The sequence below is a fragment of the Odontesthes bonariensis genome, chromosome 2 (genome assembly GCF_027942865.1).
Source record: "Odontesthes bonariensis isolate fOdoBon6 chromosome 2, fOdoBon6.hap1, whole genome shotgun sequence".
In the NCBI taxonomy this organism is placed as follows: domain Eukaryota; kingdom Metazoa; phylum Chordata; class Actinopteri; order Atheriniformes; family Atherinopsidae; genus Odontesthes; species Odontesthes bonariensis.
The window spans coordinates 7994714-8021264 of NC_134507.1; the positions used below are offsets into that span (position 1 = coordinate 7994714).

At 42.0% G+C, this 26551-nt stretch overlaps 3 protein-coding genes across 4 annotated transcripts in view; 2 read left to right on the forward strand and 1 right to left on the reverse strand.

Moving 5' to 3' along the window:
- sgpl1 (sphingosine-1-phosphate lyase 1) lies at nt 1–9103 on the forward strand. 2 transcript variants are annotated; one of them, XM_075475269.1, is made up of 14 exons: nt 1–147; nt 2339–2504; nt 3046–3113; nt 3333–3480; nt 3621–3700; nt 3918–4046; nt 4134–4222; nt 4324–4432; nt 4529–4627; nt 4718–4864; nt 5095–5333; nt 5423–5569; nt 5664–5784; nt 6721–9103. In XM_075475269.1, the coding sequence occupies exons 1-14, from the start codon at nt 136–138 to the stop codon at nt 6862–6864; spliced, it is 1698 nt and encodes a 565-aa protein (XP_075331384.1). In that variant the 5' UTR covers nt 1–135; the 3' UTR covers nt 6865–9103. The 2 variants fall into 2 exon arrangements, with proteins under 2 accessions (XP_075331384.1, XP_075331390.1); XM_075475275.1 differs by lacking the exon at nt 1–147 and adding an exon at nt 437–2200.
- Nucleotides 8926–11881, reverse strand: pcbd1 (pterin-4 alpha-carbinolamine dehydratase/dimerization cofactor of hepatocyte nuclear factor 1 alpha). The gene is made up of 4 exons (XM_075475290.1): nt 11749–11881; nt 10867–10998; nt 10695–10775; nt 8926–9649 (listed from the first exon to the last, which is right to left on the reverse strand). Exons 1-4 carry the CDS (start codon nt 11749–11751, stop codon nt 9557–9559), a joined length of 309 nt encoding a protein of 102 aa, XP_075331405.1. The 5' UTR covers nt 11752–11881; the 3' UTR covers nt 8926–9556.
- Nucleotides 11750–26551, forward strand: part of LOC142398768 (heparan-alpha-glucosaminide N-acetyltransferase) — a 25330-nt gene continuing 10528 nt past the window's right edge. Inside the window, exons 1-8 of the mRNA XM_075482920.1 lie at nt 11750–11834; nt 13851–13945; nt 15291–15409; nt 17929–17983; nt 20708–20811; nt 23744–23820; nt 24602–24632; nt 24724–24884. Of these exons, the coding sequence (XP_075339035.1) occupies nt 11750–11834; nt 13851–13945; nt 15291–15409; nt 17929–17983; nt 20708–20811; nt 23744–23820; nt 24602–24632; nt 24724–24884 (727 nt within the window). The remainder of the gene's footprint in view (nt 11835–13850; nt 13946–15290; nt 15410–17928; nt 17984–20707; nt 20812–23743; nt 23821–24601; nt 24633–24723; nt 24885–26551) is intronic.

Genomic DNA, 26551 nt, shown 5'->3' on the forward strand with positions numbered 1-26551 from the left:
GTTAGCTTGCTGCTGCTGGGTCGGATAGTAGCATGTAGATGCGAGCCGAGGACTCAAAGTAGTGCAGCTGGAGGTGATTTTCCTAAGAAACAGACTTAAAAGAGGTGCTTTCGGTGACGGTTTGCCTCGGAAAACATGGATTACTGGGTAGGAATCCCTTCACTTTAATGTCGTTTGGTCACATTACACACGGGGCGATGACAGTGCTGCTAGAAGACGCTTAAAGGGAGACATGTTTATCAGTAGTGAAGTGCGCTAATGACCCGTGCGTCTGTTCTTATGGATGCACCGGGACCACAGTGGGTTTGACTGTGACCCTTGTTATCAGAGTCTTGCGCTGTGCGTTTATTGCTGTGTTTGAAGAAAACTCTTGTTACTTTGGCCCCTTACATAGGAGTCTGCACGCGGGGTCATGAACATTTTATTTTCATGACAGAAATAACAGATATCGCTCTGTCTAGACAAGAGGTTCGTGTTAGGCTTATATAAAGTCAACACCTTATGTGTCTCTATGAGGGACTTCCTCTGTAGAAGGTTTAACACTCCCTATTGTTAATTGTTGCAAACAGGGGGTAAACTGGGAGATCCTGTTCAACATTTAAACCTTCAGGAAGTTTGAACAATGTATTATTCTTAGTAGAGCCACCAGAGAGATTTTTCAGATTTGTGGGACTTTCCTTATAAGTGCACAATCGGCTGTTGTTTATAACATCAGATAGACAGAAGGACTCAGCACCAGAGGTCAACATCTGCTGTCAGCGCCAAGTTTACTGTCTACATTTGTGTGGAGAAAGAGAGAAGTTGCTCAAATAGCTTATCTCGATTTTTGCCTAAATGTTGTGGCAAATCACGACGTCCCTGGGGCTTTCTAGACCATTAAAGGAAACTTTCCACACACCACAGCTGTAATTATTTACCCCCCTGAATGATTCTCTTTGACTAAAAGCCCGTGGACATGTTGTTCCAGCAGTCAGTTCTCCCTTGATGTATGGAGGAGCAGCCACCTCACATTTCCATGAGAACGCGACCTCCTGGGAGAGAGGGGGAGAGCAAAGGAATGGGCGTCCACTGCTCAACAATGAGTGAGACAATGCTGGTTCAAGAGCCTTTTATGCGAACTTGGTTTAAGTTTTCCTGAGGCAAAGATGGGGGCTGAATGGTTTGGAGAAGTGTGGGTTGTATTGTAATTGTATTGGATATCAGAAAGAGGCTTGTCTCTTCAGGTCAGACTTGCTTATGGCAGTGATGTCAGATAATTCCAGTCTTATCTTGTTTTTATGACACACGAGTGGCACGGAACACGTACAGGTTTTCATGTCTTATCTGCCATGAAACCTCACATGGAAGGGGTTCTCATGAAGCTCGTGGCTTACATATGCGTCGCTGCTCTTTGCAGCAGTTCTTGCCAAACCTGAATGATAACATGCAGTCCAAAACCGGCAGGTATGGCAGCTGTTGTGTGAGGCAGGCACTCCAGTCTGTGGCTCACATGCAGCCTCCCGCTGAACATTTACTATAAAGGAGGATAACACAAAAAACCTTTCATTTGAATCGATTTGGCAGATGAGGTTGTAGTAATTCATTACATCCTTTCAGGTTGCGAAGAAGCTTTCTGACCTAGTAAGCAGTGTTCCCATTGCACAAGGGGGACTTGCCTCATTGTGTTGTTATATGATGTTTTTTTTCAGATGTTTCACTGATTTGTGATTAGTTAAGATACCATCTCTTGAACCTTAAGCTTTCTCCCTCTGATTGTGGCTGATGTGGAGTGTCCTCGCTATCAGACTGCGATAACAGAGATAACGTAAAGATAATTTTGGCTTCACTTGTGCAATTGCGTGCATTGGTGTTTCACTGTGAAAGCCGCTGCCATCGCATTCAGATGGACGACAAATATTTCAGCATTTATCGGGGATTTATGCTTGGAGGTACGAGTTATTTATAGCTTCCTTTGTGTACAGGCGAACTTCCTGCGTTATCCAAGCGTGACTTATTGCAACACATCCTCACAGCTGGCTGGATGTGTTGTTGCCGGTTGGGGCGGTGGGTGGGAGGAGTTTGGCGATAGTCGTCCACTTAACCGAGAGCGTTCACTCACACTCACCTGGTGAAGGAAGAGCCGGCCATCTGTAAAAGTTGCTACTTTTTTTTTAGTCTGTGAGGGAACAAGTTCTTTGTAGGTCTGACAATGCCTTCAGATGTAAGTACTTCAACTGAAGAGGCAGGTGCTCATGTTACTATTAATGAAGTAGATATTAGTAGCTATCGTGGTAAAAGAGGTGTGTTGTTAAAGCAGGACAAACTTTGAGAGACTTTTTACACGTGTCTCTGTGTGCAGAGTGCCTTGGAGGTGTACAAGGAGATGCTGCTGCTGTACCTGGAGGAAGGCCGGCGGCAGGTCAACTCTCACTGCGGCGAACTGGAGCCGTGGCAGATAATAGGAGCGTCGATCATCACCACGCTGGGAGCTGTCTGGGTCAAAGGCTTCCTCTTCCAGCAAGAAAGTAATCTTTCACACGTGATTCACGAGTAGAAAGTAATCCTGCCGTGGGGGAATGAACTCGTGTTTTCCAAAAATAGTTTCAACCTCACTCCTTTTCTGTCATTTTTGTTTTTTAGCCAGTTACATTTTTTTTTCAATATTTCGCATTCTTTGGGCATTACAGATTTTAAGCCCGCTAATCTACTGCACGGTGTCTCCAAATACGAGCAGGTTTATGATGATGGCATTCCTTTCCGTGCTACTCAGCAGCTGGTATCTAAAAGTGCAGTACTTTGTGTCCCTTGGACGATCTGCTATCAATCGAGCAATCCTTGGCTGAATTTGTAACAAATTTGAAGCAGAGCCAGCACCAACAATCTAACTGCAGCTGATTTAAGAGTAAAAGTCAGAATGAGGCCTCCTGGTGGAAACTCGCTCCCCAACGTAACTGCCGTGAGAATGAAATGCGTCTCGCCTCGACATGTGATTATTGCTCACAGTCAGGAGGCATATGTGACCACAGTTTCACCACAGCTGCTGCCTTGTCTGTCTTTGGTTAATAGGTCTCATATCCCGAATCAAGAAGAAGTGCTTCCGACTCATCAGAAAAATCCCCTTTGTTGGCACGACAGTAAGTGTTGGTGGTAAATCTCTGCTTTCTTTGCACATTCAGCAAAATGTGCTCTGACTCGGGATGTCTGAAAGTCTTATGAGTCACCAGTGAATGACTTCATACCCAGCATGGGGTCAGGGGGGGTGGGCCGTCGGACCTTTGACATACTTTACATCATGTGCTGATGATAACGGGGTTACTTCTGTTGATTCACTTGTGCCGCTCTCTTTAAATCAGATCCAGGGGCAGCTGAACAAGGCTTTGGATGACATGTCTCTGAGCCTGTGTACTCTAAAGGAGGGGATGAGCTACACTAAAGCGCTGCCCTCTAAAGGTCTCACTCAGGACCAGGTCATGGAAAAAATAAAAGAGTACCAAACCCTGAGTAAGTGATCATTCATCCCAGAGCATCTTTTTGTGTTGTTTCTTCTCACTGATACATTCATTTGTGGGATGTTTTCCCATTAAAGAAGGAATGTTTTTGAGGAAGGCCGTGATTTCTGAAGACACAATGTTTCATTTCAGATGAAGTTCAGTGGGAGACAGGCTGCGTTTCTGGTGCAGTGTACTGGGGTGACGAGTCACTGACCAAACTCCTGGTGAAGGTACGCATCTTTGTATACATCCCAGCACAAACAGTCCCGTCTGAGTCAAAGACTTTTTGCTGTTGGTTACACTGAGCAGATCTAAGCGATCTTTTGTTTCTCCTCCTCTTCATTCCTTTGAGGCTCGGTCTGTTTGCTCATAACTCCTGGTAAATATTTAAAGTTAACAGACGTCTTTACTTCAATCGATAGATTTCTACGTTTGTCTGCTCTTAAGGTATATGGAGACTTTGCGTGGAGCAACCCTCTTCACCCAGACATCTTTCCCGGTGTAAGGAAGATGGAAGCTGAGGTTGTCAGAATGTCTTGTACACTTTTCCACGGCGGACCCAACTCCTGTGGCACAGTGAGTGACCTCACAGAACCAGCCTGCAATCCCACACAGAGAAAATGTCGGCTTAACATGATGTATCTCCTCTGCTCCCTTGTTCAGGTCACTTCAGGAGGAACAGAGAGCATACTGATGGCCTGCAAGGCATACAGAGACATGGCGTATGAGCGAGGTGTCAAGTACCCTGAAATGTAAGTTAAGCTTTATCAAACATGGATCAGAGTCGAGGCATTTTCTGGATTTTTGTTACCCAGAGAAAGTTGTAGAATAATTTTGGTTCCAACTCCTGCAGCCTCGCGCCCGTGAGCGTCCATGCAGCCTTCGACAAAGCAGCACATTACTTTGGGATGAAGCTTGTGCATGTTCCCCTTGACAAGGAAACCATGAAAGTAGATGTGAAGGTGAGAACAAAAGATCTACAGACGGGTATGTGTATGTGCGAGTGGCTGCTGTTTTCAGATGTCTGTAACAATATTCCCACATTGTTCCGTGCCCAGGCCATGAAGAGAGCCATCGGCAAGAACACAGCCATGCTTGTGTGCTCAGCTCCTCAGTTTCCTCATGGTATCATGGATCCCATTGAGGAAGTAGCCAAGGTCAGAAATGCAACATTATTCCCTTAGTTAGGGTGCAAAATGAAAGACACGGAGGCCGAATCCTTGACACTTTACCTCCGTGTATTGCAGCTTGCTGTACGCTACAACCTCCCACTGCATGTGGATGCCTGTTTGGGGGGTTATCTCATCGTGTTCATGGCGAAAGCTGGTTACAAACTAGCTCCATTCGACTTCAGGGTAAAGGGTGTGACCAGCATCTCTGCCGACACCCACAAAGTAAGGAGTGGCTCTTTTATTCTCTTGAGATAAAAGCAACAAATTCCTATGTTTTTCTTGTTCTGCTATTTTCCGAACGAAAACAACAACACGTGGTTTATCACATCCAATAAAGAATGCACTGCCTATGTGTAATATGTGTATTGTTATATAAAGACCAGTTTTTAATCCTGTCTGGTGCGATGCAGTGCTTGTAATTACTTGATTACTAATCATCTGTTTTTCTCCAGTATGGCTACGCCCCCAAAGGCTCCTCTGTGATCCTCTACAGTGATAAAAAGTACCGTCAGTACCAATACTTTGTAGCTCCAGACTGGCAGGGGGGAATTTACGCCTCACCTTCCGTCGCGGGCTCCAGGCCAGGAGGAATTATCGCTGCCTGCTGGGCGACCATGATGCACATGGGAGAGAATAGATACGTGGATGCTACCAGGAAGATCATCAGCACTGCATGCAAGATCAAAACGGAGTAAGACACACAGGTTCTCCCAGGTGTTAATAACGCTACAATGGCCCTCATCGCCTCTTAAATTAATTTCTCTTTCTTCTTTTTCTCAGGCTCCGTAAGGTAAAAGGAGTGTTTGTTTTTGGGGATCCAGAGGTGTCGGTGGTGGCAATCGGCTCGGATGTTTTTGATATTTTCCGACTCTCAAATGCACTGACGACAAAGGGCTGGAATCTGAACACACTGCAGTACCCATCCAGGTTAGTGTTTAAAAAAAATAAATAAATAACACACACACACACACAGTATGATGGGATTTGATGGTGTGACATGTATTCATCTTCTCTCTCTCAGCATCCACATTTGTTGCACGCTTTTGCACACCCAGCAAGGGATAGCCGAACGCTTTATTCGTGACATCAAAGAACAGGTCGCCATCATCATGAAGAACCCCAAAGAGAAAACTACAGGAATGGTGAGTTGGTTTATATACACATCTGATGAAGTAGGTAATGCAGTCTTGCAAATTCCCATCATTAACGGTGACCCTCTGTTAAAAGGTAAGAGGACCTTAACTTGTCCGTACTTATGGGTGACCAGCTATTTAACTGAACTACTGCGAAATGCCCCCTTTCAGCTTGTTAGCGTTGGGTTTTGTCTGTTTTTTGTCTAACCCTCGCAGACCAAAAGAAGCGCCAATAATTCTCTCGCTGTTTAAAACAATGCACTCAACTGGTTTTAATTTTTTTTCCTGTCAATCACTGTTTCCATCTCTAGGAACCACTTTTAATTTAATGTTTGTAAAGCTCAGAAGCGAGTCGAAACATGCCAGCTGGTTATTTTTGGCTCTATTGCTGTTGATGCAATGGTATTTTGTTTACTAGTGTAAACCGTTAACGTTTACACGAGTACATATCTTGTGTGTCAGGTTTACCCACCTGGCACGTCAAAGCAAAAGCACATCTGTTTGGAGTCCAGGTCACATTGTGGAAAGTGAATGAGGTCATGATTTTCAAGTGAGGATTAGAAAAAAGATTCAAGCCACTGTCGGAGCGTAATCATGCTCAGGGGGGCAAACGTAGTCCTTCTAGAGGAAGTGGAACATGGATAAATGAATTTATTTTCAAATGTACTTATTTATTAAGGCATCTATTTATTCATTTGGTCTTTTAGAGACTTGTTACATCAATCATCTAAGAAAATACACCGGGTGTTTGGGTGCGATACGACCCGCAGCACTTGTGCCACTTAGCTCCACTCACACACATTGCTATGTCAGCATGGGAAACAAGAGTTAAGTCTTCGTAGTGGAGGAGTACAAGGCAGATTATTCCAGAAAAAGCTGCCAATGTTATAGATATTTGGTTTACTGTGCGCTTGTAAGCTCATTCGTGTCTTCCTGTTGTTTCAGGGAGCCATCTACGGCATGGCCCAGTCCATCCCGGACCGATCCATGGTGACCGAGATCTCCCGTGGTTTCCTGGATTGTCTCTACAGCACTGAGGTTCCCAAGTCAAACACCAGCCATATGAATGGCAATGGCAAAGCCCACTGAAAAAGGCATGCGGCCTTACTAACCCGAACCCCCCCGCCGGGAGACGCGCTCGCTGCCTCCCCGAGCTCTGAGTTCATCGCTCAACGGTTGCCTTATCTTGTATACGTGTACTGTCTGCAAAGCTCTTACAAGCACAAGCCATCTTCATTTTAATCAGCCCAGAGGGAAACTGCTTCTACCACTGTGCCTTCATGGCACAGAGAAGACATGACTGGGTCCAAACGAGTTTTAATCCTTTATTTTAATTATGTCTTGGGAGTGCGTGTGTGTGTGTGTGTGTGTGTGTACGAGTTATGTTGTAGCGGTTAATTTCCATGTAGTTTTTGTTTAATACCTATGTTTGTAATGATCTCTTACTGACTACATAACAAACCTTTTTTTTTTTTCTGTTGTTGTCAGAACATTTCAGCGCACTGTCATCACTGTCTCATTGTCTGCGATGACTCGGCAATAACTCGAACCACTGAGAACCTTTAAGAATTGCTGTGCTGCCCTCTAGCATGAAAGCTGATGTACTGCTTCAGGCCGGCTCCACATTTCTGTCGAAGGTATTTTGACATTATCATGAAGCACTTCTCAGAGAACCAGCATTTATTCCTAACAGCACTGCAGCGCCCTGACAGGAGCATATCAGGTTAATCCGTAAATCACTTGAAACTACACTTACGTTGTGGTAGTAGATAGTATTTGACATTCATTCATTCAGTTTTTTTTTTTTTTGCAACCACAGTGGTTAGATCCGTAGACAGCGGGCGAATGATAAGGGAGAACAAGGGCATTAATATTTAGAAAGCAGCTGCTGGCATCCACAACTTATCATTCATACTCACTTTTCTCTTTTTTTTTTTTTTTTTTTTCCACCATGCATTAGTTAGTTTTCTGAATAAAGTAATTAGATGATTTATCTTTTACCATCTGGACTCAAGGTTCCTCCTACTTTTGTTCTGCCACGATATTACTAAGAAGCATAAACTCTTATTTTTTTTCTTTTTAGGCTACATATTTACCTGTGCGTCACCTTGTTGTAATCATTTGTCTCCTAATTCAATCTACCTCAGTTTCTACTCAATGCAAATGACATATATTCATCCACTGAAACATTCTAACGAGGTGACTGTTCTCCATGTCTTTCTTAATAAACTTTAAAGCTGGGGCAGTAAAAAAAAAAAAAACTAAACAAAACACAAAAACCGTAACACATTTCCTTAATACACCAACTCTGAAAGGGACTGAGGCTCTTTATCCACAGCCTGAATGGTTAGTTTTATCATGAGGGAAACTTTCTTTCTGCTTGTGGATAGAACGTTTTGTGATATCCATTCGGCAGGATGTACAGACATTTACTAAAAGGTTGACAACAATGCAAATCGCACACCACAAGGACCTTGTTCGCTTTAGTTTACGTACTTTTCTAATATTGTTGAACTTGTTTGTGCAATATTTTTGTTTTATGAAGTGAAACAAAGGAAGATGCTCCGCTTTTAACGTTTAAGTCGATAGAAACGTAGTTGGGAATATCAGCTTCTCAGCCTTGTTAGCCTAATTTGAGCATTTGTGTGACCACTGGGTATTAATTACTTACGCTTTAGTCTTCTGTTTGTGTTTTCAACCGTTTTTACATGCTGTTTTTAAGAGATTGGCGTGGAAGTATTTAGGTTCCCACATTTAGGATTTTTGCTCCTTTCAGTCAGTGTCTAGTTAAGACTGATCATATACCCCCCCTCCCCCAACCCGCTAACATGAAATACATGGACAGCAATGAGCTGCAGCCTTGACTAATTGTGTTTTGTTCTGGAGAAATAACCTTAAAAACGCGATTGAATGGCCGTGAAACTGAATAAAGACTTTTACTGTAAAAACATTTCTAAGCCCTTTACATTTCTTATTCCCCGGTACAGATTTTTCAGACAGAAAAATATGTCTTTCTTCTATTCTAAGGGCTCAAATTCAGCCAGTTTTCTAATTTATTTTTCTTTAAATCCAGCGTCATCAGTGATTTAGGTTCACTACTCTTTAAAGCATACTTCAAGGTAAGATGTGCTCAAAGAAAAACAAATTCCATCTTCTTAAAATGTTTAATTTTGATATAAGCACAAGAGAAGTGTAAATTCTTTTTATTATTATTTTTTTTTTAACATTTATCCTGTCCTGTTCAGCACAGATTTCTGAATGTGTAACATTTGAAGATTTTTGATCAATCTTGGAACATGTAATAAATGCCCTGATTTGAAGTAAGGAACATCTTATGGTTTCTCCTACATCTGCAGCATACAATGTTAACCCAAACGGAGCCAGCTGGCCTCAGCTTTATCTCTGCTGTGTTCAGTTTCCAGTAAAACGCGTTCAGTCTCGTGAGATCATTTCTGGATCATTTTTCAGCTACAGCAAGAACGGTGTGACATAGAAAAAATAACATTTTACTGACGGTACAAAAATGTTTGGCACTACTACACTCACGGGGGACAGAAGTACAAAATCTGCCACTGAACGCTTTCTATAATAAAAACCTGGAATGGTTGCCGGGAAATTCTTTCAATTCTAAATTGTAAACAGGATTTGATCCTTTTCTTCAGATATAGTGGTTTCATATTCTTTGGAAATAGCCCGTCACAGGTTGAGGTTTCTGAGTTGAATTAATATGCAAGCTCCAGCGCTCCAGTCTTCACTGCCGAAATAGCTGAAAGCAGGAGGCTCACATCAGAGAAGCCTGATCGATGAAGGTGGCCAAAGTGATGTCACGCTGGGACAGCCCCCCACAGTCGTGTGTGCTGAGAGTGATCTGGACCTGAGGCAACAAAGGAGAATGGGGCAGAGGTGGAAACTGTGAGTGCCACGTTCACATGACAGAGCGAATGAGTGTGTTTGTTTTAGCTAGACAAGGTCAGCATCATAATTTCACCGCACACTCCGGCTTTTCCACTTACAAAAAAACAAAACCCGAATGTGAGGGATGAAACGTAGCGCTTCCTGTTTATTACAAAGTCTTTTAAAACGGAAAAAAAGCGCGGAGGACGTCGAAGAGCGTCATTTTAAAGTTCAAATTTAAAGCTCAAACAGTATGGGAGCACTACCGGATCAAAAAAATTCATACTTGGAGGCAGTGCCTGACAGACTGTGGACACTCGGGGAACATGAGTGCTTTACTGTAAAAACCTTTTCTAAGCCCATCCATTTCTTATCCCCCAGTAAATATGTTTCAGCCAGAAAAATATGTCTTTCTTCTATTGTTTGGTGACAATATGGAGCAATAAGGGCTCGACTTCAGGCCAGTTTTTCTCATGATAATTGTGATTTTTGAAAAGAATGACGACAATGTGATGAAAGCACACACAATAATGTTGTGATGTGATCTCAGCAGATCAAATCAAAACCATTTTTAGCCTCCCCTCCCATTTTGAGTGCAATTCAATTGAAAAATAAAAGGACAAGAAAAAAAAAATTGACATGGCAAATGCTTTTGACCAAGGAAATTATATAGTGAAACTATATCGGGACCGTCCTATTTTACAGTGTACAGGTTTTAAAGATGTATGAAGGGGAATGAAAAACTGTGACATTTCAAGCACTCGTCGTGTCTTACACTGTGATCCTCGTGTAAAGTTTTCTAATGAGCTCAGTTAGACTACATTGTGGTGTTTGTCTTTTTTTTGCATGAGAGAGTGGTTTTGACTTGGAAGTGAGAAGTTTATGGAGTTGATCTGGCGGTTATGGATATGTGTTGAGAGTTTTGGGGAAATTTAGGCACAATTACAAGAAAGGCTTTTAGAACTGGAAAGGATCACAGTCTGTACAAAGCTTACCCAGACTAAATTCTTTTGATCTTTTAATACCTTATTATAGACATTGAACCACTCAGGATGATGATCCATCTTCTCTGCTTGTAAAGCCACTCTGGACATGAAACCAAAAGCCTGAAAAAGAAAAGAAAAGTAATCCATCCATCCTGAGTTATGTGAATAGTGTGAGTTAAGAGGGATAATGTGATTAATATCGTCTATATACCTGATTGAAGTCTTTGAAAATAAACTCTTTGTAAATGGCGTCCCGTCCCACAACCTCCACCCACTGAGCGTTGCGTAGCAGGGGGAGTAGGTGGGCCCTCTCCTCTTCTGTCAGACTCTGGATCTTACCGGCCTGAGAGGACAGAGCAGAGTGCAGCCGGTTTCAGAGGGGCAGTTTCACAAACACAAACTGTGATTGGTTGCGCGGGCTCCCATCTGGATACAATGAGAGGCTGCATTCCTGATTTTAAAAAAACAAGCTGGTTCAAAGGTATGTGATGGTGGTGGGGGAGTAGAGGTGCTGGGAGCCAGGGGGTTCTTCCTTATGGTCACATGCAGAGTCACATGAATCCAAATGAGTCCAGACTCACAATGTTCAGCCTTCATTGCAACTGACTTCAAATCTGAGCAGCACTGTCAACAGTTTCACAAAATTCCTTAAACAGATATGATTTTAGTGTACAAATTGAAGTGTGTGTGCCCCCCCCCTCTCCAACAGAACAAACAGATGTCTCAACCTCAGACTGAAACAGAGCAATGACATCATCAAGTATCATAGCAACGCTGTAATCTGCTCTATCTGTGGCGTTGATGGGCAGCACACAAACAATCCCCACTGCCTTAAACCTCCATTGTGCCTGCAACAAAAACAACGGCTTCCCGAGCTCACAGAGACTCATAAGAAGGTGTTTATATCAATTCTATCGTTGGAACATATTATGAGGACGCACAACAATTTGGATGTATGATTTATCCATTTGAACACGTGTCAGTCTGCAAATGAGCATTTCTGCATGAGTGTAAATGTCAACAGGTGTGTGTGTGTGTGAGAGGCAGTGAGCAGCCCTTTGAGATGTAAACTGGAGCGCGGGTGTGTACTCACCATGCTTGAAGAGTGTGGTCATGCACAGGGGAGGTTCAGCAGCTCCAGCTCCCTGTTGCACAGAGGCAAATCTGCTGTGGCAGCCAGTGAGTGCAACTGGAATGAATCCATTCAACACACGAGCTGTGGGTCCTGCTTAGCTGCCCATGCACAAGCCTGAGCAGAAACCCTCCCTGCTGAAAGGCTGTTCAACCACTTGTCAGCATGCGTTTAATCGTAAACCTTCATCTATTGCACAAGGCACACATGAAGCCAGCTATTGTTGCAGGATTCATTACAAAAGCCAGCACAGCGGTGTTTGCTGTGTGATGAAAAAGGGAAGATACTGTTCTTTTTGCGCACTCTATAATCTATTGTATCTTATATAAACACACATACTAAACATTAACTTTAACCGCAGAGTAACAGCGCATTGATGAAACTGCCGCTTTAAAACAGGACAGGAGATTTGAAAGGGGTGGTCTGCTGGAGTTCATGTCAAAGGTTAATGAGCTGCTCCTGGGAGATTGCCCCGGTGAACTCATCCCTTACAGCGAGCGCTCTGGGAAATGAACAACTTAATGAAATGAATGCAGGGAGAGAGGATGTGACAAGTGATCAGCATTTAACAGTTGACTGGCTGTGGAAATGAGAATGGGGCTTTAGATAGAGAAGAAAGCGAGCTGTGATTTAGAACAAAACCAATAGACTGGAGTCAGACGGAGAGTGTTTACGAAATGTAAATTAGACATGACTTCAGAAATGCTACAGCTTTAACCGTTTTAAACCTGAGAACCGTTTTCAGTCTCACGTCATTTATTAACTCCTCCAATGATGGCAGCCATTCGTTTAGATATTTGCCCAACATATGTGCATCACAAACCAGTAAAAGGGAACATCCAACCACAGATATGAGTACTGACCTTTGACCGTTGTTTTATTGGTGTGAGAGTTATAAAGATGAGCAAAAGGAGAGGCCGTTGACAAGAAGCAACATGGAATTCAATAGACTAATACTATGTACAAGTCTACCTGTGTTATTTCTTATTACCAACTGCCATGGAGGGCACATCAACAATGGTGAGCTGCGTTTTTCATTTCTTCGAGAACGGTGATTGTTATTGTTAGTGTACATTGGCAGGGATGCAAAAATATTCCTGTCGGAGCGATTGGACACAAGCTGCCATGCAATCATGGGCGTTGCACCCGTGGGGGATGGGGGTGTTTCGACACCCCCACTTTTACAGTAGGATGATTTCACCTTTTTGAATTTTCAATGACCAAATAAAGTTTTAACAAATCATAAAATGTGTTTTAAAGACTCTGTACCCTCTTTAGAATAATTCTATCCAGATTTGAGCAGCGTAACAGTTGTAGTTTCCATACAGGACCCAGTTTAGGGTGATGAGAATACAAAAAAAAGCAGTAAAATGGCCCTGTTCTGCATTTTCACAAATCCCAAACAAGGTTTTAATGAATCTATAGCCTCTTTAAAATAATTATATCCAGATTTGAGCAGTGTAACTATTGTAGTTTCCATACCCGACCTAGTTTAGAGTGATCAAAATGCAAAAAATGCAGTAAAATGGCCCTGTTCTGCATTTTCACAGATCAGAAAAAGGTTTCACAAATCCCAAACAAGGTTTTAATGAATCTATAGCCCCTTTAGCATAATTCTATCCAGATTTGAGCAGTGTAACCATTGCAGTTTCCATACAGGACCTAGTTTAGGGTGATGAGAACACAAAAAATGCAGTGAAATGGCCCTTTATGCCCATCCATTTAATTCGCGAATCGGATGCCAACTTCATCTTCGTGTCTATGGGCTTGATGTGGCGCTCATGTGCCCCCCCTGGAACACCCCCACATTTAAAATCACTGCTCCTCCCCTGCATGCAATGTCAGTCCAAAACATGAAATAGCTGTACTCTGTGCACTGATTGGTCCCACATAATTAAGATTCAGATTTAGCAAAAGAACCCGAGCATTATGAACATGAACTCGGTCAATAATATTGAGTATGTGTTATGATCTGGATGATGACCTTCTGCTATTGTGTATTTATGATGTACAAGAGGATTTGTGTAGCGGCCATAAATCGCGGGTGTTCTGAATCTTCGTAGGACCCCCTCTGAAAATGGACCAGGCTCTGCTCACATTTCATAACCATCTGATAGAAGAAGTGCAGGTTTTCTATCAGTCAGATCACTGCTACAAGGTAAGGAATTTCCAGTTTTCCAGGTTTATAAGACAAAGGCACCAGCTGCAACAAAATCCCTTTAGTGTCCCAAACAGACAAAATAGACACTCAGAATATAGCAGGTAAACAAATACTGTCCTTTTGAAGTTAGTCATTCTTATACCTTATCAAGTAAGACATTTTCTCACATCAGCGCTCATTTCCAACATTTATGACTGTGATTGTTTTCTAGATTTCCACCGAATTTTTTTGGAGGTTATCAGTGCAAGTTAAAATCTTAAAAGAAACCTTTACGTTATCTTACTGGCACGTCGTCTTGGCAAGTGAATCCTTTTTATAAGAATGACAGAATACAAATTTCACTTTTTTAATACAGGTGAGAGTTTGGGCTCCCATTGGTCAAAGTTATCGCTACTGTCTATAGTTAAGCAAGTGAAAGAAGATCTGGTTGCCAAAATGCATGGCAAACATTTCTATAATATTTTAAGCAAAGTTCCTTTTTATTTCCATCTTTGACATTCATAAGAATAAGAAAAAGAAAAAAGTTTGGACATTCTTGGGTATTCTTTTCATGGAATTCTGCACCGTTTTTGACCCTGAATTGTTTCGGTAAGGACTCAGCAGAGGTTTACTTCAAATATGCAACTACACATTTTTTTGGAGGTATACTTTTACAACAAAGCAGTACACCATCACTCCAGAAAATTTAATTAAATTCCAAAATTGAGGTTTTTTTTACAGTAAAACAGGGTCTTTGTTTTGCTTTTCAAACAGTCCTACAAGCAGTTTTTCCCTTTTAACCGTCATTTCCTGAATATGTTATGCACTGTGAAAATGATTACCTAAAAACATGCTTATGCTTCCTGTTTTATGAGCATCAGTTTTTTAAATTTGTGCCAGGATGGTCCTGATTGTTTGGACAAAGTTTTAAGAAATCCGAGCTTCTATAAATCTTTAAAATATGCCTTTCCTGATGTTGTCCCACACAAACCATAGCCCTACCACGCTTATTGGGGTCTGGCATGCATGGGTAAAAAAGTAAAAGCAAGTGGAGTGCTCAAGAATTTGCACGACGTCCCTTTTCTTTTTTTTTATATAAAATAAAACACCTATCTTGCATCAAGTGCTGAAAAGAATGTTTTATCTTTAAATGTGTGTATTTGGAGATCAGTTTGCATTTTTTTTTGTAAATTTTGATCAAACTTATACATGTCACACTACACTGCAGTCAGTGTTGTCTTTAATACGAATAAATCATGTTTATCCTATAAGAACTGTCTTCAGTGTTCAGATTTCTTGTCTGTTTGTCGTCTCAAAAGTTGAAGTTGAAGATGTTTATTAAATTTGAGTCTTTTCCTTTCAGTGTGTGCACCAGCTTTTGGCCTCTGTGAAGCCCAAGAACAATGCGTCTACAATAATCAGCACCAAATTCACTCTGAGCATGCAGGTGGAATTGCGAACCACAAATGCAACTCTCTGCAGGTAACAACTGTAATTCTCAAACCAGCTGTTAATATCGCCTGCTGTCCCCAAGAGGCAAAACGCTGATTTCTTGTTTACTTATATTAACTGTGCCGGAGGGGAGTGGATTTGTCTTGTCTCTAAACATAATATAGTGTGATGGCATCCGATGATTGCATCAGCAGTCTGTAAGATTATTTACAGGGCAAGGGGAGTAATCATGACCTGCTTTCTGGACCTGAGCGATGCCCTCCCTTAAACCACCTCGCAGGGTATCGATCAGGGGCCTTTTTGGGGTTAATAAGACCTGACATTCTAATATTGATGAAAAGGGCTCATTAAAGCCTGAAAGCCACATGTCCTCCGGAAAGCATCACTGTGGATGTTAACAGGAGGAGACGGCTCCCATATTTATGAAAAGTCAGACCTGACAGAGCAGAGCTTTTCATTCTCCTGTAAACTCGGGACCAGGGATTTTGTTCCAACGAGACAAGCCTCTGTTGTTCCTCTTTTTGCCCTCTCAGAGGTCCAGTCTTTGTCCTCTTAGATCAATGCCGAGGTCTCTAACCAGACTGTGTTGGTATTGATTTCCTTTTCCCCTTTGAAAAAACACTCAGAGTGATAGCTAGTATGTCATCCCAACACTGGATCAATATGAGCTTGTAATGCGTGTTTTTGGGGCCTGAAATTAGAGCTGATGAGAGGACAAAGGCACGCACTAGGTGTCTGCAAACACTAGGTGGTGCTCCTGAGCTTTATAGACAGTGCAGAAGACATTAAGAGGTTTTTTTCATGACTGTCAGGTAATGAGAAAAACAGCAGCCTGCCTCAGTGGAAAAAGAGGATCGAATAAAAACTTTTAAGGGGAAATGTGTCTATTGTGATTATTTCACTGTTGTTGATGCAGGTGGAGTCAGACATACGTGGAAGGTGGTCATTACTTGATTTGGATCCATAGGCCAGATGCCTTCACTAATCCAATCTGCAACCTTTCCGTGGATGAAAGGCCAAACAATACTTACCTGCGTAAGTAGAAAGCATCTATTATGGCGATACTTTTTAAATTTCCTTGTGTGGACACTGTGACAGTCTTAGAACCCGTGGCAACACTCAGGCCAAGCCTTTGATCCGTCCTCCACTTAATTGAGTCAGCACAGAGGAGAATGTCTTCTCTCGTCCACATCTTCTGAGCAGTAATTCTCATCCATCTCATGGGACATGATGTGTATTGATCAGATAAGACTTGCTTTCTTGAAAAGGGATAAAAGAAAAGCTTTTCTGCTTGTTTTGAAGGCCTGGCTCTGTGCGTCGAGGGATGTGGCTTATACATTAGGGAGCGTGGAAGGATTAGGACATAATGGGGTTTTGAAAGCGTCTCTCTTCCATAATGTACACTCTACTTAACAATATTGCAGATTATGTTGGAGATCAGACTTTTAAGGCCAAGCAGCTATTATCTGTTATGGTCAGCGTGACTGCACCTCTCGCAGTATGATGAGCATCCATTAGCTCCACAGACCGGTGATTATACAAACTCCCCATAGGAATTCCTCAACTTAAGTAATGGTCTGGTCAGCAGCTCCACACAGGTAAGAGTTGCACTGCCAGGGAATTTTAAAGTTTACCCCCGGTGTCTCAGATTGATCGGCCGCAGGGCTTCGTGAGGTCATCCGTTGTGTTCCTCGAGCTTGGGTTTCTGCACAGCTGCTATCAGATGCACCCTTTAATCAAGTTAGTACTGTATTTTGCAACGGGCCACAGACCACAAGTCACCTGCTGAGCCCCTTAACTCTTAGACAGACACCCATCATATCGACTACAATCAAGTGTTTCACCAAATATATCAATACAAATTCACATGGCTTAATTGAGTTGTTTAGAATGCCTCTATTCATATACCACTAATTCAGACGGTTACCGAGAGAGCTGCACTTCATGTGCTGAGAGCTCGGTGTTTTATGAATGGACGTCAGAGATGCTGTGACTTTTCCGAGGCGATTAAATGACCTGCTCTTTGTTCAGAGTGGATGCCCCAGAGCGGATTCAGCTTTGTTTGAAAATGGCTTTTTTTTTTGTTTATTCTTCCACTCAAGACAAACACTGTGCGTACTGTCCCCTTATTACCTGTGCTGTGACGCAGGGAGGCCAGTCTGATACTTCCTGAGCCTCTGTGTTATAGTTTTATAAACAGAAGCCGAGTGTTTTGTAGCATTTTAAGTTTCACTAATGTTTCCATTCAGATTTCAGTCTATTTCATGCAGTGACAACGCTTGTCTTTGCTTTTTACTCGTTGATAACTCATACTTAACAGCAAATACAATAAATCCGAGCCCTCTCACACTGTAAACCTCATCGTGACCTTTCTCCCCAAGCGATCCGGCACTTTCTGTCTGTTTTATTTTTTTCCTCTGAAGCCGTACATTTTCCTCTTCAGATGCCTGCAGGGTTAGATTACCAGCAGTGATCGCTCTTTGATGGATCAACCAAGATTTTTCCCATTAGGGTCTCGTTTGTCGCTTGTGGGATCTCCTTTGACACAGGCTGACTGACAGAGAGTCACAGGGGAGTCCAGAGGCCAGCGAGGCAGACAGTTTGGTCTGTCAGCGCTTTTATCCCCAGTCAGATCTGATTCTGAGAGAGATGTACAGCATGAAGCTCTTGACTAGACGTAGAGTGGGATTAATTGTACAGTTTCCTATTTGCAAATGATTCCTTTTCTTATTCTTCCAGCTCTTCTGGTGGCAGCTCTCCTTCTGGCTGTAATCGCTCTCTTGTCTGTTATGGTACCCTACATCTACAGGTACACAAACATTTCCCCACAACATCCAGAAGAAAAATGCCTCCTTGCACTTATTACTCCTCCATCAGAACGCAGCTCAACTTGCCCTTTTTACAGGAGGCGTTGTACATCAAAGCTGATTGAGACCGTTCGCTGCCAAGGTCCACATCATTCTGTGGATAATGTGAGTAACATTCAAATAAATGAATGACTTTGATGAATGGAGTTTGATGGTACGTATATAATTTGTTTTATTACATTTAGATCAACCATAAATTGATCAGAAAATTTTAAATGTCTGGAGATTCATGTTTGTTTGTTTTTTAAAAAATATTTAGTTTGGATTCAACAGTTTAGAGTCAAAGTGCTTGGTAATCGCCAAGAGTTTATTTCTACACTGCAGAAAAAGATTGACTTTATGCTCTTTGGTAATCAAACATAAGCATCGCCTTGATCCAGCAGTTACACTGCGTTGTTTCCACCGGTCTACTATGCAGGGATGCATACCGAAATTGCTCCGAGACTCCAGTCATCAAGTCGTTTGGGAGACACTAATGGAATGATTGATACAAATGTTAGCAGAGCCAGTTGTACAGCAGACTTACATGGAAGCGGTAGTGCGTCGCATCCGTCCAATCATCTTGCTCCATCTCAAGAGCTGCTGTGTATTTTTGGTGAGCATGAATAGCTCCTCTCATTCTACGAAGCAAGACGTCTCTGGCCTCCATATGCTGTCTGGATGGCACGCAGATCCATCATGACATATTAGTGCTGGTGTCTTCCTGCTCTGGTGCTTTAAACTGCTTCACGGAGGCCAGCAAGTCAGGCTAATCCAACTGAGAGGGCAGCAGGCCAGAGTCATTGAAACACTGCCTTCACAGAGAGGGAAAAGCAGCCAGAACAGGAATGAGTTTTGGGAAGTTACGACCCATTTCGATCCTTTGATCCTTCCTTCATTGATATTGTAATTTCATAAAATATTCAAGTAATCTTCTACAAGTATATGATTGTAATGCAATTTTATGTTACAAAATGTCCTCTGTCCCCCCCACTTTTATATAATTCAGATTTTACAGAGGGCACCTGAATTACTGTTGCCACTTCAAGACACAGAACTTCAGTTATAATCATAATTAAGCACTGCTACAGTGAAGGGTCATTTTGAATTTAATGCCAATTAACAGAACTCTTCAGCTCTTATAGGACGACTTGTAATCAGCATTTTGATTGAGGATTTTTAGGCATGGGGCAAGAATGATCCTAAGAGACTAAAAGGGAATTCAAAGCTGGCTTTGAAAAGATCAGATGACCACATGTAACAAGCAGGGCTCACTCACAGAGATGAACCGGTGCAGAATTTTCACCCTCCAACTCCATCCTTCCTCATCAGATTTACATACCTCTACTCTGATGCATTTCTCTGCTTACCAACTTTGATTCCAGTAAAAGCAGGAACTGAATGATTGAATTTAATGTAAGAAAAACATTATTTTTCTCATTTCACATATTTCTGCAGCTTCTGACCTCATCACCTGTCCAAAACGCTCCATTTTAACTCTGTGGTATACCGTTTAGAGAGGGAAAATTTTCAGATAAGGTTTCAAATGGAAATAAAAGATGCTGACCAGATGCTGACTCACTACAGCAGACTGTACGGTGAAGGAGGGAACTATTTGAACACAGATGTAGATAAGTAATGAACGAGCAGACTGGACCAAAAAAAAAAAGCTGTTCGAGGAGATTCAGGAAGAGTGTCTTTTGTGAGAAAAAGATATCAACATTAAGACTTGTTAAGCTTTAGATGTCATGTTCCCACACATTGTATACTTAGAATTCTGTGCATTGCTGCAGTCTACCAGCAAAATGTGCGATGTCATTAAGCTACATCAAAAGAGAACAACAGGGGAACTGTTAAAGTGGGTATTTATCAATGGCAAAACATGATTGGCTAATTAGACTTGAACATTTGATGTGCTGCTAATTTGATTGACGCAAGTTGCTGAGTCACCCTTTGTGACTAAGACATTGTTTTGAAAAGTGGCAACAAATCTTGTGACATTTAGGACAAAGCTGCACTATTAATACTTGGCAACAGTCTTTCTCCCACTCCCAACCTTCTCCCTGAGTGATCATGGTTCATATTGCTGAAATCACAGCACATAAAGTTGTCTTTGACTCAAGAGAATGGTGGTTTTGTCAGATGACTCCAAATGAACCACAGTAGTCTTATAAAACTGCTATTCATGATCTGTTCTAAACTTGTTTTGCCATCTAATAAAGAGACAGAATAAGTTAATTAAGTCAACAGAGAGAATAAGAGAGACGATAGCCACTTTGACATCTGACAGTTGTACTGATACCATGTTGTGCTCCAGCTACCTTACTGAAGAATGTAAAAAAGGCTTTGTCCTTATACAGCAAAACTGATTTTTGCTGTATAACAGATAAATTACTTTATTCTCTGTATAGATTTCCAGAGACTCTATCCATAATAAACTTATTATCTTATCTTCACAATCTTCTTTTCCTCTTGGAACTAGTTCCGGTGCAGTGAAATGACCATAGCGGCACATGCTTGTGAAACTGCTCACAATTCGGGCAAAGCTAAACCATCACGTCTGCTCTCCCTGGACACTTTCCGAGGGTATGTACGCCATCAACAATCATCCTGTTTATCAGCCTATCACCACATGCTGCCCGTTCACATGCTAATCCTTTTTAGAGCTGTCTGAGGCATGATGAAGATCTACAGGCCCAAAATAATGAATAATTACGCAGGGGTCACAGTCTGGCCACACGCTCCCCCAAGCTTTTGTTATCGGGCGGTATAGCTTTGGGCATGATTTCTGATATCATTGCGTCTCGGGGTTTGGAACAGAGCGTTTCTGTTGGACGGGAGTGATGCATGTGATTGAATCTGGGCTCCCTGCTAGCCTTAATTGTGGCCTGGGGGTAGACACAAAGCACGTCTCTCTGGAAACAGGATGCTGGTGTGGCTTTGACCTCCCCCTTGCCAAATAATTGATGTAATAATACCGTCAACATATCAGCACACATCCACAGGGCCATAGATCTCCTGCCAAACCGGAGAGCGAGAGGAAATCCAGCCGCACACAAACAGCATCCAGCAGACGACTGGCATCTTTTCCAATCTGTGGCTTCCTTTTGGATGAGAAGCCATCTGAAACCACTGAGCAGATGTGCTGAGTTCAAAACACTCCAATTTTGCTTGGTTTAGAAGCTGAAGTACGTTTTCATCTAAATCTGCCCACAGAAAAGATACATTTTGATATGATTTCCCCTTAGATACACTTCTAGCCTTAGTCCATATCAATCTTGTTAGCTGAAATTCTCTGTGGTTACAGATTCTAATCCCATATTGATGCACTGATGGTGATACTGAAATTTTTCATACCTGGCAACATGCTTAATCAAACCGTGACTCAGCGCTCAAGATTAACGCTGCAGGTGCCTCCTCAGCTCTGTGACTTATGATCCATAACCCTGATAAGTAACAACTTTCTACAGAGAACAGACACATCAGTCATCTGCCATAAATGCTGAGACATTTCTGAAGGCAAAAGGCTTTTCCTTCTGAGCTGAAAGGTTTTTCTGATCATTGCTCAGGCTCCCCTGACATGATATACAGAGAACTGTGGGGTACAGTTGCACGTTAATTTTTCTAAAAGGATTTGGATTTTAATCTTGCGCCTCAGTGCTAAAAGCCTTTCACCAGTTTCCTCACTGTTGAAAATCGCACTGTCAGTTGTTAGTGGAGCCGTACAACAGACGTAACAACTATTACAGTAAAACCGAGGACTGTGAGTCGCATTTAACGCCAGGTGGCTGAATCATTCTGTGCCTTATACTGACTGAGATCCAAGTTTTCCCTCTGATGCAGTTTGAGATATGCTCTGATGTTTAGACGCAAGGGGGGGAAAAAAAATTACCTTGGCATTTTAACTCAAGTTATAATCCATTACAGCCAGATTGGGTGTCAACACACTTAATTTGGCCAGCACATTTGGTGATTTGATACTGTGTAGTGAGAGAGTCTTACTTTCCATTTGCAAAGGGCTAAACCTCTGAGCTGATCCCCTAATTGGTAGTGCATGCAAAATGATTCAAATCAAAGTAGGCTTTGAGTGTCTATCAACGAGTCGTAACCAGTTGTCACTGCTGCAAGAAAGGCAAGTCTCTCCGTCATCTGTTAGCTATAAATCATAGATTCTCCCTCCCAGACATGACATAAATCTGTTGGTGGGGTGACATATCTTCAGTGGGAAGCTTCAAAGGGATATGAGCAAGTTGAAGTTTAGGACCCAAGAAAAAAAGTCTGCTCTGCTTCATCTTTGACACCACGGCAACACAAAAACAAAAACTTCTCACCAGACATCATATCAAACACTTATTATCTCCCCGTCTCATAATTAGCGTCCTCTATTGTCACATGTGCGTGGCATTTGCAGTGTAATGGAGCTCTTATTTAGAATCAGACAGCAGGGTGTGTTAATTAAAAAGATGGCCAATAAGGTGTGATACTGCAGTGATTTTCACCGGGTCTCATCTGGCAGGGGATTTAACCTTTGTCTGTGTCACTATGGCAACTAATGGATATGTTAGTCCAAATTTAAATGACAGCCTGTGTGTTTATGTGCGTGTATGAGTGAGAGACAGAGAAAGAGCCCACGCGCACGCGCACCAGGGTTTACTCTGCTTTAATAGCCCTTTGGAGATGATAGTGAGCGATTAAAATCTTGTATCAGCAGGTTGGGGCTAAAAGAACAGTAATGGCTTTGGTGCACCTCATAATTGAATCCAGGCAGAAAAACAAGAGGAGGCAGAGGTAGATACAGGGCACCTTATCAGACTGTCTCATTCTTAGAGGTTGTCCAAACCTCGTTATGGCTCCTAAAGACCCCCAGATGATTTTATTTTTTGGGATTAAATAACACCTAAAAGCATAAATTCACATATTTCAGTTGGTGAAGCAATTAAGTGCAGCTGCATCTCCACCAGCTGCATTCCCCGGCATTTTTTGTGTTGCATAATGTCCCTCTGCCTGTTTTCTGACAGGCAACACAAACACCTTTTTCCCTCCAGTGTCGGATTCAGTGAAGCACTCAATCACGTGTGCTTGTGTTTCAGCAGCCTTGGCCAGTGCTAAATTTTAAAGTGTATCATATATTAGGCGCAAAGTCTTTAGTCAGCAAAGCTGCTTGAGGAGATCCAGAGGACAAGTGTTCATTTCCTGAGTGATTCATAATGCTTGGGTTGCATTACCCTGCTTTTGGAGTTGGGACACACTGAAAAAGCATCTCATTTGGCATCTCTAACTTTATTTCAGAAGTTAACACCCGATTAGAATCAAAGTATTGCAGTTGAACTCTCAGGAAAAGTGAAGAAAAGTGTTGTATCATTGTGAATTTCACGTTCCTATGTTGTTCTTTTTTAAACCAAAAGCTCACGCACACATTTTCTTAATGGCATCTTTACTTGTACCCGATTGAAACTCATTTGAACCTATTTACAGCCGTATTCTATAGTCTGTTCTCATTTGTGCGATGTCTTTGCAGGTTTTCCCTCACAGTGATGGTGTTTGTGAACTATGGTGGAGGAGGCTACTGGTTCCTTCAACACGCACCCTGGAATGGTTAAGTGAAGAACAAGACATGCACGAATTCCCAAAGGAAACAAAATCAAGCCTGTGCCTCGCATGGGGCCTAAAGCTGTTAATCAGAGGCAACACTCTTCATTATGTCCGCGGCATTGTCTGACCAGTCGTCACTAATTATGATAAATGCAGTCACACACACAGGATGCCATTTTTCATACAAGCCAAATCAAAAGTGTGATGAGACGTCCATTGTCATATACAACCAGTGGGAGATAACCAAGAGGAGAGATGATAGTTTGAGTGATAGCTGGAAGAACATGGGCGGAGGCTTTGGAGGGAGACGGGGACTGAGGAACATTCACCTTGGGATGACAATTGTTACCTCAGTTATTGCTGCTCAAGACAGTTCTACAAGCGACTGAATAATGGGGCATATTTAGTTTTTCACACACTGCTTCTGCATTTTAGCTTAGCTTTTGTTGAATAACTAATTACACAATGTATATAACGTATACATCATGTGTTGTTAATCTAAGGTTGTACTTACTGACTTTATGACGTGCATTTCATTGCTTAGGGGTGTTCTTAATTCAGACTTTCTAATAGTCTCCGTGCCACATTTACAAAGGTGTTTTTTTTATCAAAATGGAAAGATTGATGACAAAAGCATCATTTTGAAGATATGTTATATAATTATCAAATTGTCTTACTGGATTGCTAGGTTATGTAGACCTTGTATGATGCCGTCAAAGTCAAGTAAATGTGAAATCTGTTCAAATGTAGTGATATTCATCTTGTGCTTCTGAATTTGTTGCAGGTCTAGCCGTGGGAGATCTTGTCATGCCATGGTGGGTATCCAACATCTACCGTACTCTAACCTAAGTTTGAAGAATGGAATGATGTATAATGTAAATAATGTAATGTTGTTGTGTCTGCCAGGTTCGTGTTTATAATTGGGACTTCAGTGGTTTTGGCTTTCAGCTCCATGCAGAGGAGAGGAGTTACCCGCCTGCAGCTGCTGCGAAAAATCACCTGGAGAACAGTCGTGCTAATGATTCTGGGCTTCTGCTTTCTCAACTACTCTCCAAGAGACGGACCACGTATGTGCCAAATATGCAGCCAAATGGCAGACAATGGAAGGAAAACCTTGTTAAAATTGACTGCATGTGTTAGTTCTGTAGTTTGTTTGCTCCATATTGGGCCAATTGCTAAACACAGACATGTCTGATGATATGTCCTCTTGTGCAGCAGTGGGGATCGGATGGAGGCAGTTTTTTTTGCTTTCTTTGTGGTGATGCACCTGTTGATGTGGAAAATTAATCTTGCACACAAACTAAGTTTGCAGTCTCATTAGGATTATCAGACAGAGATTCTTTAATTAGATTTTTCAGTCATTTATTTCATGATTAGCTATGCAAGTCATGACTTTTATTTTTCAGTAACAACACCAGATGTGATCTTCCTCTGGCTTTTCCTTACACTATCTTTTGCTTTTTGACAGAAATCTTAAACGTCTTAATCTCCACATATGTGATAAAAGCCAAAGCTCCTGGGCGGAGCTAGGGCTTACAAGGGGAGTACTGCTGAAAATCCTTATTTTACCGTCCACTTGGGATGCACAGGGCGCCCTTCACACATTAGCCATCGCTGGTGCTAATGGACTTTCCTGGGTGGATGTCTGTATAACTAGGTTAACGAAAATATTGTTGTTGTGTGTGCAGTCTCAAAACCCAGCACCAGGGGACGTTTAACAGCAGCAGATTGAGCAAAAACAAGCGCTGTGGTAATGGACAATTACAAACAGATAGAGTTACAGCCTTCAGCTCCACGCATGCAGCTGCTGTTGGTGGACTCTGCTGCTGGAGCTGATCATAAGAGCGCCGTGACTTTTACCATAAACTGAAGCTCTGCCCTCCGTCTCCAAGGACGTCCTCGACTATTCAGTCCCGGGTTTGATCTAATAAGAGAATGGAGTCCCATCGGCTCAATATGCTAAACCCTTTTAATGTCAGATGAGAGCGAAAAAGGTGTTGACCTTCGTTAAGTTGTGAGTGATTTCAAAAGAATCCAGCTGTGGTCACATGTCTAAATAATAGTCAAAGGAGTGTCAAATCAAGACCTTGAAACCTGTGTTTCCTGAGAAAAATTCCAATAAGCAATAAAAAAGCAATTGATTGAATGAACTTATTTGAGATTGAGTTGTAGAAACACCTTTTAGAGAAGCTTAAACAAATATGGCTGTGAATTCAAGTTTAGATCCAGTCACTTCGTAAACTGTTGTTTTATGAAAGTGAGGGCATGATTTCTGACTATTTGACGGTGCTTCCTTTTTGACTGATGGTGAAAGCCAACAAGAAAAGATAAATGAGACGACAGTGACTTTAGACTGTTTGACTCAACCTATATGCTGCTGAGGTGCCTGAGTCGTTTGCTCTCTTTTCTACTTTCTGGAGGCTTTTGAAGGTCTGCTGACTTTGACGTATGAAACGATTTTACTGAATCCAGCCCTGAATGTGCTCAGACATTAGAAGCAGACAACACGGTTTTCCCGCAAATGCTATTGAACGTCATAGGGGGTGTTGTTCTAAAAAAGAAAGGAAAAGAAAGAAAGCATAAATTCACCAAACATTGGAACAAGATACAATTTGCTCCAGTGTACTTTAAGACTGTAGATGGGTGACAGTTTAGAGGAAGGACAGAACAGTAAATTATCTTTGTAGGGGTGTAACCTGCATATCTAACTAAAGTGTCATCAGTAAGAGCTTCC

Bases quoted from the DNA above. Each gene is read 5' to 3' on its own strand.
- sgpl1 (XM_075475269.1), top strand. The intron at 3,701-3,917 runs GTACGCATCTTT...TCTGCTCTTAAG, and splicing joins TGACCAAACTCCTGGTGAAG to GTATATGGAGACTTTGCGTG. The intron at 4,628-4,717 runs GTCAGAAATGCA...CGTGTATTGCAG, and splicing joins CCATTGAGGAAGTAGCCAAG to CTTGCTGTACGCTACAACCT.
- pcbd1 (XM_075475290.1), bottom strand. The intron at 10,776-10,866 runs GTATATAGACGA...TTTCTTTTTCAG, and splicing joins TTTTCAAAGACTTCAATCAG to GCTTTTGGTTTCATGTCCAG. The intron at 9,650-10,694 runs GTATTAAAAGAT...TTGTTGCCTCAG, and splicing joins GGTTCAATGTCTATAATAAG to GTCCAGATCACTCTCAGCAC.